At 34.9% G+C, this 15,355-nt stretch overlaps 1 protein-coding gene across 3 annotated transcripts in view; it reads right to left on the minus strand.

Moving 5' to 3' along the window:
* Nucleotides 1-7,862: 7,862 nt before the first annotated feature.
* LOC115224741 (ephrin type-A receptor 4a) overlaps nt 7,863-15,355 on the minus strand; it is a 47,270-nt gene continuing 39,777 nt past the window's right edge. For all 3 annotated transcript variants that reach the window (XM_036513688.1, XM_029795632.2, XM_036513687.1), the window contains 4 exons: nt 14,301-14,414; nt 12,807-13,001; nt 10,815-10,957; nt 7,863-8,441 (listed from right to left, as the gene is read on the minus strand). In XM_036513688.1, the coding sequence (XP_036369581.1) occupies nt 8,171-8,441; nt 10,815-10,957; nt 12,807-13,001; nt 14,301-14,414 (723 nt within the window). In that variant the 3' untranslated portion in view covers nt 7,863-8,170. The remainder of the gene's footprint in view (nt 8,442-10,814; nt 10,958-12,806; nt 13,002-14,300; nt 14,415-15,355) is intronic.

The raw sequence follows: 15,355 nt of genomic DNA on the forward strand, positions 1-15,355 counted from the left end.
GTAATAATTAATAAAAAATTTTAAAAACAAAACAGAAGAGAAAAAATGAAAATTAAAATAAAAAGCATAAAAGAAAAAATGACCCTCCCCCATGAAATCCAGCCAAACTATACACACTTCCTGTGGATCGAGATATGTTTATTTGTCTGTTAGGTTTACTATTAAATAATACTTAATGATCGTTGGTGTTGACGTTGCAGATTTAGAGCTGAAGTTGCAGGTAGTTGTAGGTAGTTGATGAATTTCTGCTCATTAAATGTGCATTGCACTTTAGGTCTATGTTCTTTTAATCAACCCTAGAGAAGCCAAAAAGCAAAGCTGGGTTTGGTTATGGGATGTAAAGTTAAAACGTGAAGGAATGCTGTTAATGCTTCCAGACATTTAATTCCACATGCAACCTAGGTATCGTTTCTGCTAGGAAATAATAATGATAATAATAATAATGATGATGATGATGATGAATTTTAACATAGGCACAGGGCCACAAATCCAAGGTGGTTGAAGGTGGAACAGAAAGTCTATCAAATTGACCCCAGTACCTGACTGGTACTTTATTTTATTGATCATCCCCACAAGGATGAAAAAAGGCAAAGTCGAAGTCAATGAGATTTGAACAGAGAATGCAAAGGGACATAACTCAAATATTGCAAGGCATTTTGTCCATGACTCTTAGGAATTAGCCACCTTGATAATAATAATAATAATAATAATGATAACAATAACAACAACAAACAATAATGTATAATAATGGTTGCTGAATTACGAGACGAGTTATGGAAATAAATTGATGTTTCTGGATGTTTATGTGGGTATATTTGTATGTGTGTGTGTGTGTGTGTATATAGATGCCATGATAGATCATTAGCTACTACACACATTTTTTTTCGCTTCTTGTTTCTCTCCTTGTTTTTTCTGTGTCCCTTTCTGTAGAAGAGCGTAGGCTCGAAACGTAAAAGACTTTTTCTATTCCTGAGCATTATACTAATACATCTGTTTGTTTTGTACACCACCTGTCTTCATCTTTTGTTTATTTTCGTAAACTTTCCCTTTATATATATTTATATTTTAATTTAGAGATAGTAGGCCCCTTCATCTCACCATATAAAAAAGAATTTTATTTTAAATACCTACTGTTTGATAATGTGGCTACACGTGTTTCATGAGGTACATTCGCCAGTTCCTAAACCATTCGGTGTCTCGCTGGAACCCTTCTCAAAATGTAACCCCAATCATCAGGCCCCTATATTACTCTATCATCGTTCAACACCATAAACTATATTTTAATTTTTTAAAACCCTTTAAGTATGTGTAAAATAGGTATGTTTAACTTAGGTTAATGTATGTATATTAGCGGTGGTGCCCCAGCATGGCCTCGGCCTTCGGGCTAAAACATTTTTAAGGATTTAAGGATATATATATATATATATATATATAAAATGTTGCTCTTTAGCCTTAGTTTAGTCCTGATAGAGCTGACAGACAGATCTACAGCCAAAGGTGTTCCAGAACTGACCATCACACCACTTTCTGTATCCTTAACTACATCATTCAATGTCTGTATCCTTAACTACATCATTCAATGTATGCGTGGCTTTTCATTTCTTTTCAAACATGACTTGATGTGGCTCAGCATTTAAGATGGTATTTAAGTGATGATCACAACAAGACACTAGTCTGTTAAAGGGTGTAACAGCTGCCTAGTCCATGAATCAAAACCCTGATCTTGCAATCATGGCTAATGTGTAGAAAATTTGCAGCTATTTTCAGCATGTCAAGAACTCCTCTTAATGAGCTATATGTGTATGTGTCTATATATCTGTGTGTGTGTATAATGTAAGTATATGTGTATGTACATGATATATATATATATATATATATATATATATATATATATATATATATATATATATTATATGATTTTACTACTACTATAATCATTTCTTAAATATAGCCACGAACGAGTGTCGTTATTCTACCATTATATACATTTTTATTATTTTTTTGCAATTTACTTAATCATTGATATTTTATTGTCATTTTAATATTTCTATTATATGTAATTTTCTAGATGGTGTAATTTAATTTAATTTAATTTTTTTTTCCCTGTAAGTTTGGATTTATATTCCCTCAAATAATAATTATATATATATATAACACGTAAGTGTATTTTAGTCTAAGTGTTAGTTTAATTGAAGCTTTTGTTTCTGTTCCCACACACGTGAAACCCTCCTGACTATAGTTGGAAAATAATAGATTTTCCAGTTCAAATTCGAGTTGGAGAAAAAAAAATAAGAACAAATAAACAAGTGATAAGACAAAAGAAAAACAAAAAGAAATGAAAGAATCTTATTGGTTCCCTGACAAACATTGCCTAAAACTGAAAGACGAGCAGTATCGGCCACAAACATACATATATATTTATACACCGCTCACACATACTATATATGTGTGAGTATGTATAAATGTATATATATATGTGTGTGTGTGTGTAGAGTGTCATAGATTACATTCAATAAATACCTTAACTTCTATATGCTGTCGTTCCTTCATTTTCATAGTTACTAATTACTATACTGATCTGATGCTGTTTTAAAAGCTCTGAGGAAGCCAGAGGATTTTGCATAAGCACTTATCTCTGAGTGCACTGCTTTTTACAGCAGAAACAGATGTGACCAGTTTCACTATTTGATGAAATCCTTGCATACATACATGATGATATATATATATATATATATATATATATATGCATCATTTAACGTCTGCTTTCCACGCTAGTATGGGTTGGAAGATTTGACTGAGGTCTGGCGAACCAGATTCCAATCTGATCTGGTAGAGTTTCTACAGCTGGATGCCCTTCCTAACGTCAACCACTTTTATGTGCCACCGGCACGAGGGCCAGTTTGGTGGTACTGGCAACGGCTATGCCCAAATGGTGCTTTTTACGTGCCACCTGCACAGGAGCCAGTCCAGCGGCATTGGCGACGACCTCGCTCGAATATTTCACATGCCACTAGCACAAGTGCTAGTAAGGCAACGCGATAACGATCACACTTGAATGGTGTGCTTAACATGCCATCGGCTTGAAGGCCAGCTTCTTGCTCTGGCAACGATATATATATATATATATATAGTAAATACACTCTGGAAGAGATCTTCATTTCATAAGGTGTCGAAATTTGAAGTTCTGGTGGCACTTCCACATTGTGATTGCTACTGTCTAATTGAGCAACATTAAAGCAAGTCAGACTGCATTATTCCACGGTTTGAATGGTAAGGAGGGTCTTGAGATGAAGGACTTGAATGTTGATGGCTAAATACTAGTCAGTTGATTCACTAGGCAGAGCCTCACATCAATAAAAAACTGTAAGGTGCCCTGAAAAGCAGTCAAAATGGTGTGCATTCTCTTCAGATGATCACCAGAAATTTACTGGTATCTGGTATACAGATATTTTGATTGCCAGCACTTGCACAAACAAGGGGTTCGCAAATCTCATTGCAGAGGGATGTGTGCAAAATTTCTTTTACTGTATGTTCGTTCTCTATTCATTATCATCATTATTGTAATTTATTATTATTATAATTATTATTTCAAGACAAATGAGACAAAGAACCACAAATAAATGAATAATTATAACTGAAAACCAATTATGGTGAAAATGAAATAAAACAAAATAAAATAAAATAAAATAAAGCTAAAGCAAAGGAAAATAATAGCGGAAACAAAAAAATGATTAAACAAAATGAAATAAATTAAAAGAAAATGAAAGGAAAAAATAAAATAAAATATAATAATAATAATAATTTTTTATTAAATTATATATATATTTATATATATTATCTATATATATATATAAACCCAAATAGAAGCATTAAAAAAAAATGGTACATATACATACGAACAAGCATATATACACATATGTATGCATATATAAAAATGTATCTTGCTATATATATGTATATATATACATGCACACACACACAAATATATACATACAGACATACATATATATATAAGGAGGCAAATCTTGTTTTGTTGACATTGTCCTATCTTTTTTAGAATTGAGCATCAACACTGACAAATTCTTCGTAGAACTGATGAACTTTTGCATCAGTGGTATGCATTTTTATTGATACATGATCGATCTTTCTTTTTAAAAATATATTTGTATTATTATCATTATTATTATTATTATTATTATTATTATTACTAACAATATTAGTACCATTCTTAATCAATTAAATCCCCACCCTTCTCACCGCAATTCAGTGCTTGACCGATATAGAGTTTTATTTCATTTGCAACTTAGGGGTGGCCAGGTTAGGCAATGAATGAAAAACGTTGATGTCAGAGGGATTTGAAAAAAAAACAACAAAATATGGGAATGTTTGAAGGGCTAAGAAGCTGAACAAGTAACACTGAAGCATTTTATTATTTTTCCTCTACATTTTTCAGGCCCAACGGTTTACAAGGCCACAATTATTTCAACAGGTGTGTTGAACAGGAGAGGTGGCCACCAGAGTAGCCAATAATAAAGCACCTGACCCCTTTTAACTAACCCAGCACTTCACTAATACTTCTTTTGCTGACCCCTATCTTCCCCTTACTTCTCCCCTTCTCAAGGAGAAATGCTCAAATGCAGAGATGACCTCCCCAGTGACATTGAGATTTGGGGCTGGGATTTGAACTCAAGGTTCAGCAACTGAGAACTAAAATGCTGCAACTTAATGAGTAATACATTGGCTTCGAATTTTGGCACAAAGCCAGCAATTTTAGGGGAAGGGGCTTAGTTGATAACATCAACCCCTGTCTTCAACTGATACATTTTTTTTATCAGTGCCAAAAGAATGAAAAGCAAATTCGATCTCAATGGAATTTGAACTCAGAACGTAAAGGCAGACAAAATGTCAATAAGCATTTTATCCAGTGAGCTAATGACTGTCAGCTCACAGCCTTAAGTGCCCCTAATCATTTTGCCCCGGGTGCTAACAATCCTGCCAACATGCCACCTTAACAAAGGTTATGAACATTTTCTTTGGTGGGTTGGAGAGAGAAGGGGGTGATTCTATTAACTCCAGACTCTCTCTGGTATTTATTATTATTATTATTTTCTACTAAGGGCACAAGGCCTGAAATTTTATCGACCCCCAAAAGGATGAAAGGCAAAGTTGACCTTGGTGGAATTTGAACTCAGAACATAAATGCCGATGAAATGCCACTACGCATTTTGCCTAACATACCACTGAATCTGTAGCTCACTGACTTATATGATAATAATAATAATTAGAATAATAATAATAATACAATTGATGCATACATGTGTGTATGTGTGTGTGTGAGTATATACATATATATGAGTAGGTGGGGAGTATGTATGAATTTGTGTGTGTGTGTGTGTAACTTCCTGTTGAATTCCAGTCCATATAGACACATGGATAATACAGAAAAATCAATTTGCTAATTCAAAAAAAAATAAATAGAAAATTGTTTGGTCTTTTTTGTTGTTGTTGTTGTTGTTCATATCTTTTTTTTTTGTTTGTCGCATATTTTTTTTTGTTTTGTTTTTGCTTCTGTAGTCACTTTGCAGCTTTGGCAATTGAAACTTCACCTCCTCCCCCCAAAAAACCAACAACCTTCTTGTCTGTGATACAAAACACACAACATGTATGCATTCCATACATTATATATATATATATATATATACACACACACACACACACACACACACACACACACACACACACACACACACACACACACACACACACACACATATATATATATATATGCATACACACATACATATGCAGATAGCTCATAAGTAAATAGACATCCCTCATTGTACTGTTTTGTCTGTGTGAACAATACTACCAGTTGCTTTAAACTCGTTAATGAATTACAGGCAAGGCATGTCTCCTAGATACAAGATTAAGTATTTAAATACATCATATTACATATTACATCATTTTGTTTTCTAGAAATGAACAAGTCAAAACCAATGGTGTCTATTTACTTTTGAAACGTCTGCATGAGAAAATATACATATATATATATTTATATATTATACAGATGCATACATACATATATATATATTATACAAATGTATACATACATACACATGTGTATATATATATATATATATATATATATATATATATACATATTATACAGATGCATACATATATACACACACACATACATATATAGGTATTCATATATACAAATATACACACATGTATCTATTATATTGTAGCGATGAGATTTACTCTCTGTTACTCCTCTGCTGTGAACCTCCGAGAATTAACAGAGACTAATTAATGTCAGAACTACAATAAATAATTATGTTCTCTACTTCTTTATTGGAAACTTCCTCCTCTTGTTTGTAAACTCAAAAACACACACACACACACACGAACATGTAATATGTGTGCTCATGTGAATATAACACCCACTTTTTCAAAAAAAAAAAAAACCAAAACAAACAAACAAAAAAATATACAAAACACACACAAATACACATTAGTTTATATGTGTGTATGTTTGCACATCTGTAGAAATGTGTATACATATCTATACACACGTGTGTGTGTGTGTATGTATGTATATATATATATGTGTGTGTGTGTGTTCATAATGTGACTATGAGTATAAACAGCTGTTTCGAGTTCCTTTTTTTTTTTTTTCACATCCGTCCCAACCCCGTATAAATTGTCAATCATTTCTGCTTTTTTGATGCAATAATACCAAATTCTTTGTATTCCATCAGACAATTTCTTAAGCATTTGAGTAACAGCTGTAGTCCAAGTGGGTTTGATGTTGGAACTGAAAGGCTTACGGGGGAAGAAAAGTGGTGAGGGAGACTTTGGTAGAAGTTAGGAACCTGTAAGTTAGTTTCATGATATAAGAACAGATTCCGACACACATTGTTTTCTTTTACTGTTATTATTATTATTTTTATATTATATAGATGGGGTGGTGGTAGTGGTGGTGGTGGTGGTAGTGTTTATCGTGTTTAAAAAAAAAGGAGGGGTTCATTTTTAACGATTTTCATGGTGGTGATAGTGGTGGTGGAAAGTTTAAGTTTTCATTTGTGACTGGAATATATTCAAAATTTTCAGCCAAACTTTTGCAATTTCTTTTTGAGCCAGGGGGAGTGGTAGGGCAAGGTTGGAAGGGGATGAGTGCAAGTATTAGTAAATTGGTGTTGGTGGTGGGGAAAAAAAATCATTTTTCGTTTGTTTTCAAATTTATCATTAAAAAATATTCATTTTTTTTTTTCCAGAATTTCGGGTTTACTTCTTCATGTGTGTATGTTTGTATATATACGTGAGTGTGTGTATACATTACATACATACATATATATGTATATATATATATATATATATATATATATATATATATATATATATACATATGTGTATGTAGATTTTCTTCATATTATATTTCTTCTTGTGAATTCTTTTACAATTTCATTCCCTCCCTCTCCTTCCTTCCCTTATCCTTCCATCCACATTATTTTCCAAGAAATACAAAAAACAAACAAAGAAAAAACAAACAAATAAAAAACAAATTGAGTAACAAATAAAAACAAACATACACATAACAAAAAATTAAAAAATAAAAACTCATTCATTTTCCCCACCCACACATTCTATTATCATTGTTTTTTTTATATTTGTTGTGGTTTTAAGTATTTGTAGTCGTAGTAGTAGTAGTAGTTGTAGTGATGGTGGTGGTAGTGGTGGCAGCAAGGGTGGTAGTGGTGGTGGTGCTTCTTTTTTTAAAGTCTTTTGTGAACAGTGGGGGGGGGGGGGTAATCATTGTTTTTTGAAAAGGAAAAAAAATTTGTCTTATTGATGTTAACTTTCTTTTTGTATGTATATTTGTTTGTTTTTCATTCTTTTTGTTTCATTCATTCATTCATTCATTCATTCTCTCATTCTCCCATCTTTATTGACGTTGCTGTTCCTTGTTTTCATTTATCGTTTATTTTTTTTTTTGTTTTGGTACTTGTTGAAATTTTTTTCTTACTTTTCCTTACATTTCAAATTTTCAAAAAAAAAATATATATATATATATTTATATATATTCATGTAAAAGAAAAAATGGAAATGCGGGGGGTGGGGGAAGGGAGTGTCTGAAATAAAAAAAAAAAATTTAACCCCTAGAAAACTATACGAGGAAACCTTCCGACATTTGGGCCCCATAGATTTGTGCTCGTAACATCTGTATGCTGTTCATTATTTTTTTTTGATGTCCCACCAAGTTCACATTTAAATCCATTAGATCCTTCATTGAAATCCGTGCTACCTGTTCCATATTTATGTAACCGGAATTCACAAAGTTCGCAATGTACCGTTCCATCTTTATCGACATAAGCCAGTCTTCAATGCTTGTAAAGCTGGTAAGATCAGGAGCGTTTGGATCTATGAAATTGTGAGGCCTGCAAAGACAAGGGTAAAATAAAAGTAGATATAAATAGCATGAAAGAAATAAGTATGCAAGACAAACAGACAGACAGACAAACAGGGAGGAAGGGTTAATGAGAGGTTACGAACAGGTGTGGCTACGTAGTAAGAAGCTTGCTTCTCAAACACATGGTTCCCAGGTTCAGTCCCACTGCATGGCAGCTTGGGAAAGTGTCTTCTACTATAGCCTCAGGCTGACCAAAGCCTTGTGAATGGATTTGGTAGATGGAAACTGAAAGAAGCCCATCATATATATATATACACATATATGTCTTGCAAACAACTTGCACATGCAAGTGCTACTAGTCAAAAGCTCCGTATACCAGAAGCCAGCAAGTGTATGGGGTCATCAGGAGAGAATGCGCGCCGTTTCAGGGCCTACCTCTCGACGGCATCAATTCACACCTGCCCCCCTCACTGATATGAGGCCCCGCTTGCTAGATCATCTGGTTATTAAAATAAGCTCAATATCCTTCTAGCCATTGCTCATCGTCTATTTTTAACCAAATCCAGTGGCTAGCCTTCTCCACTGTAGATTGGATAACAGTCATTTACTAGAAAAATATTTTATATTATTCCATGACATTAATTCTTTGAATCAAAGAAGCGAACTATTGAATTCATGTAGGCACCCAACCAAATTCAAAATATCGAATATCAATATCCCATATGGATAGCATACATTTTGTTTTTTTATTTTTTTTTATTCTTGGACTAGTTTTTGATCACACTGTTGGATTTGTTTCGTATTATGCAGGTTTTATTCCGCATCGCAAAGTTTTGTATATATTTCGATATATTTCTTAAGAAAAAACTTTTGACTTAGTTTATTTCATTTTATTGTATTGTATAAACCCACTTTGGTCATTTAATTTATGGCTAATCCAATATAGGGTGTTATATTTTGCATGTATTTTATCTAAAGTTTTATTATTATGCACTCAGCAATTTTTTAAAAAAATGTTTGTATATACGTCGGATCCTAGACATGTTTTTATGTGAATATTTGTATTGGCATGCATGTGTGTGTGTTGTGTGTTTGTGTGTGTTTGTGCGTGTGTGTGTGTGTGTTTGTGTATGTATGTAGGTATGTATATATATGTATGTATAAGCTGAAAGAGAGAGTAAGAGCAATGAAAGAGGAGAAAGGGGTTAGACATTAAATATACTAAAAGAAAATTGCTGTCGTTTAATCCTTGTCATCATGATCTCATTATCTATGTCAAAAAAATCAACCATTCTCAGGCACACACACACATGCACAAATTCATGCTTCCCACTCATAGTTCACATACACACACACACATATATTATTCATACAGATGCACAGGCATGTACACACACGTACACATATGTTCAGACTCACTGGCATATTATATGTGTGTATGCATTTGTATATGTACGTACACACACACACACACACCAACACAAGCATCCCTATAACAACTTGTTGACAGTCAATCTCAACAGACTGGGTTCTTCCGAACAGGAAGTTGTATATTTTGTTTGTAGTCGATGCCACTTGGATAGATGGAGGGGGATGAGGAAGAGAAATCTGCTCAGTGCCTTTCTAAGCTGATCCTGACTTTAGGATAGGGTTTAAATCAGAGCAGTTAATATTGTGTTGATGATGTTCTTGTTGTTTAGCACCCTTGGTGGTCCTGCACTACCATGATCAAAAGAAAGCAAGCCATGGCCACCCTCTCTGACTTTTAGGAATAGCATGACCCAGCTGTGTTGTGGAGGCACATGGCCTAGTGGTTAGAGCAGCTGACTCGCGGTCGAGGGATCGCAGGTTCGAATCTCAGACTGGGTGATGTGTGTGTTTATGAGCGAAACACCTAAGCTCCACGCGGTTCCAGCAGAAGGTAATGGCGAACATCTGCTGACTCTTTCTCTACAAATTTTTCTCACTCTTTCCTCCTGCATCTTTGCAGCTCACCTGCGACGAACCGGCGTCCCGTTCAGGTGGGGAACCTATACGCCAAGAAACCGGGAAACCGGCCCTTATGAGCCAGGCATGGCTCGAGAAGGAACAAACAAACAACAATGACCCAGCTGTGGCATGGCTATTTTAGGGTTTAGTCAAGCTAACCCTAAAACCAATTTTTTTAAGCCTGATATTCTTTTTTGGTCATCTTCCAATATTGGTCTACAGAGTGTCAGTGTGAGGAGACAATATCAATCACCCTCTTTTTTTCTGCCACAATGAAGTCCCATTTTTTCTTTAGCATTCCCTTTTGACGAACTGATAATTAACACCAAATAAGCACCAGCTGTCAAGCAATTAGACACACACACACAAATATATTTGTGTATTTATGTACAAATTTTGTACAAATACTCACCGGGGTTTTGCCATTTTCCGCAATAATTCCGGCGCTCGTATTAATTTGTCCAGAGTTTTGACAATTGCATTAAATTTTGGTCGATGGTTTCTTTCTCGTTGCCAACAATCAAGCATCAATTGGTGGATTGCTTCAGGACAATCCTACGAAAACAAAAGAAAACAAAATGTAAATAAAAAGAAATGGTAAAACAGTTTTTAAAAAAATCACTCAATACTCATCATCATCATTGTTTAACATCTGCCTTCCATGCTAGCATGGGTTGGATGATTTTGACTGAATACTGGCGAACCAGACGGCTGCACCAGGCTCCAATCTTGATTTGGCAGAGTTTCTACAGCTGGATGCCCTTCCTAATGCCAACCACTCCGAGATTGTAGTGGCTGCTTTTTATGTGCCACCAGCACCGGGCCAGTCAGGCGGTACTGGCAATGACCTCGCTCGAATCTTTTACACATGCCACCGGCACAGGTGCCAGTAAGGCGGTGTTGGTAATGATCATGCTCGAATGGTGCCCTTTTACGTCCCACCGGCAATGAAAATTTCCAATTTCAATTGATTGGAACTCAGCAATTTTTTGGTTAAAGTATATACATTTCTGTAAGTACTATGCTTATGTACTTTTTGTGTATATACGTATGTGTTTATGCATGTATGTATATTTGTATGTGTATGTGATTGTGTGCATATGTGTATATTTTGTATGCATATATATATATACACATACAGTACTTACACAAATATACATATATGCATACACACAAAAAATACATAAATATAAACAATTCTGCTGAAAAGCGAAGTTAAAGAAATAGAAATTTTATAGAGAAATTGCCAAAGAAACAGTTCCATGTTTGTGATGCTTTAACCGAAAGATTGCCAGGAACTCTCATGTATCAGTCTTTTCAAAAAGCTATTTTACAACAGTTTGTCCTTCCTCCATGCAGTTGTAGATCTGACTGCCTCCTTAAAATTGTTAGCACATATTTCACTTCTTAAGATTATAGGGTACAATTGAAGGGAAAATTAGCTGCTATTTCTAGCAGGCTAAGTGACTACAAACAAGCTCACCATTGGCTTCTACTCCCTTGTATTGATAATCTATGTATTATAGGGATAAAGTTATATAATTCCTACATTTTATACCTCTTTGGTATCTAAAATGTAATTTTCTGTTTCTTTCCGATCAAAGAAAAAGTAATAAACTAGGATAATTCTTTAAGGATTGTTATCTCTCTCGTCATGTAACCATAGGGAATAATCCATAAGGATTTCTTGAAGAGGCTCAACTGGAAACATCAACGGATCTCCAAGGAGCATTTAACTCTTTGTCTGTCCTGTCTATCACATGTGATATGCAGAACATATTTCCCTGGTGTCCATGTATCAGATATGATACACATTCCCAATTTTATTTCAACTAGAACAACTTGGGACTTATGAAAGTAAAGCTGGATATTTTGTAAGAAGCTTGCTTCTCAACCACAAGGTCCAGAGTTCAGTCCCACTGTGTAGCACCTTGGGTAAGTGTCTTCTACTCTAGCCTCAGGGCAGTAAAGACAAAAGTATTTTACAATCAGACATACTTTTTGTCAATTCTTTTAGCCACCATTTATGACAAGTATGGATGGAGGGTATCTATCCAAAAACTTCATTAACTATTGTAAATATGACTCAAATTACAGGCTTAATAACTTGAAAAGAAATCATTAAAACAAAATACATATCAATATCTAAACTTTCCCCTGTGATAAAGGCCACCAGCTCTTCTATACAGCCCTTGGTTTGAACAGCCACCTCAGGCACCAGAACCCATGTCTGTCCTCGTTTGTCCACTCTATGTTTAGCCCCTTGTGGGTAATAAAGAAATAGGAATCATTAAAAAAAGTACTAATTGACCACTGGGGTTGATGTAATCAACACCCACCTCCTGAAATTGCTGGCCTTGTGCCAAAATTTGAAACCAATGTATTGTATGTATCTGATACTCACCATAGGTGGAGGAAGACGATATCCTTTTTCAACTGCCTTTATAACGTCCTGGTTAGACCAGTTCCAGTAGGGTCGCTCACCGTATGACATCACTTCCCACATTACAACACCATAACTCCAGACATCTGAAGCTGACGTGAATTTGCGAAATGCAATAGCTTCTGGTGCTGTCCATCTGACAGGGATTTTGCCACCCTAAATTGAATTTAGAACATAAGGATATAAATACACACATATAAATACACACATATTATATATAAATAAACAGTATATTATTACGTTTATACATTTGTTGTGCAAGATTCTTTATGTGAAGTCGTGTGTTGAAACAAATATTGTTGTATTTAGGAATGGTCATTTTGCCAGTTTAGCCAATAAAAACACACGCACTATATTATTTATTTTTTACATTAATCTTATATTATTAATCTTTATATTATTAATCTTTAAATTAATAATTTATATTTATATTATTAATCTTTATTATTACATTTATATATTTGTTTTGCAAGATTTTTTATGTGAAGTCGTGTGTTGAAACAAATATTGCTGTATTTCGGAATGGTCATTTTGCCAGTGTAGCCAATAAAAACACACGCACTATATATTTGGTGTTACTTTGCTTCAGTGTTATCTATTTTTTACATTAATCTTAATCTTAATTCGGCCAGAGTTCTTTCATCACACCCCTGTGACCTCATCAGTGGTCCTTTGCTTTCTTCTTTCTTATTTGTGTGTCTCTCCTTACTAACCGTCAGCCATTTTGTATTATTGTTTGTGTTGTTGCTGCAGTTAGTGTTGTTCGCGTCTGTGTTGTTATTGTTGTTGTTGTATATTATTATATGTATGAAATGACACAGAAATACATACAAACTACGATACAATGATGCCACTCACAGCCCCGCAAAATAAATGTGTAGTCGTTTTCAAGTGGAGAACTTTTTCCCCAAGTCTATTTGCACAGTGAAAGGTCTTATCAGTTTCAAATACACCGAGACATGACAAATATGATTTTACATGAATACACACACACACACAACAAACACACATGTGTGGGTGTGAAATATTTTAAAATGTATTAACTGAAGAAGGTCCTTTGTGTAAGGAGATGCATTTCTTATTATATATTATGCTTTTCCTCACAATCTTCAGACATGAAGAACAGCCATCATGTGCACATAAGAATGCATATTTCTGTGTGTAGATGTGTGTATGAAAGTATGCAAATGCACGTGGTTACTCTTTTACTTGTTTCAGTCATTTGACTGCGGCCATGCTAGAGCACCGCCTTTAGTCGAGCAAATCGAATTCTAAAAGGTTAAGTTTACAAATTACTTCACATATGGCGGTGCCCCAGCATGGTCACAGCTCAAGAGCTGAAACTGGAAAACATAAACAATATCAACCACATACAGTGCAATCTACTTATGAAGTGTTTATATATATATGTATGTAAAGGAATGAGTGAGTCTGTGCATGTGTAGTGGTACTCACCTTAGTTGTATAGGCCCCATCTGTAGTATCATTTTCCACCTCTCGAGAAAGACCAAAGTCGGCCACCTTGCACACCAAATGTTCATTCACCAATATATTACGGGCTGCAAGGTCCTGCAAAATGGAAAACAGAAATGCTTATAATGCTACTATCAAATGATGATGATGATGATGATAATAATGTGTTATCATGTACATTGTTTTGTCTTGGTATAAAAGATGGGTTACAGCAAATATTCTGCTCAATACCACAGATTTGCTTGTGAGTTGTTTGACCTTAACCAGTTGAGCATAACCCGTGGCCTCTACCTTGGATGTAGCCAGCCCACTTATGTATGCATACCTTTCCTTTTTGGGACACAAAACTCTGCTTGCGAAGACCTGTTGAGGCAAGTGAAATCGAAATCGAAATCGCTCAAAAATCAATGGAAATTGTAGTTGTGATACCAGTGCCGGTGGCATGTAAAATAACCATCCAAACGAGGCCTTTGCCAGTGCCGCCCCGACTGGCCTCCATGCCAGTGGCACGTAAAAAGCACCAACCGATCATGGCCGTTGCCAGCCTCGCCTGGCACCTGTGCCGGTGGCACGTAAAAAGCGCCCACTACACTCACGGAGTATGAAAAGTGGATTTAAGCTCAGAATGTGAAAGAGCAAGAACAACTACCACAAGGCATTTTATTCAAAACTAAATACTGTACCAATCTGGTGACTTAATTAATAATAATTAATCATAATAATAATAATGATCCATAATGATACTTTTTAGGCACAGGGCTTAAAATTTTGGTGGAGGTTCTTGATTGGTAAAAACCCCAAGGGAATGAAAGGCTGACTTTTACCATCAGTGGGATTTGAACTCAGAACATAGAGAGCAGTAACTAAATACCACGCATATTTTGTCTGACATTCAACTGATTCTGCCATTCTGATGCCCATAGCAACAACAACAACAATAACGATGACAACAATAATACTAATAATAAATAACAATGATGATGATGATGATGACAATAATAATAATAATAATACTAATGATGATGACGACAATGATA

The sequence above is a fragment of the Octopus sinensis genome, linkage group LG26 (assembly GCF_006345805.1).
Source record: "Octopus sinensis linkage group LG26, ASM634580v1, whole genome shotgun sequence".
Lineage (NCBI taxonomy): Eukaryota > Metazoa > Mollusca > Cephalopoda > Octopoda > Octopodidae > Octopus > Octopus sinensis.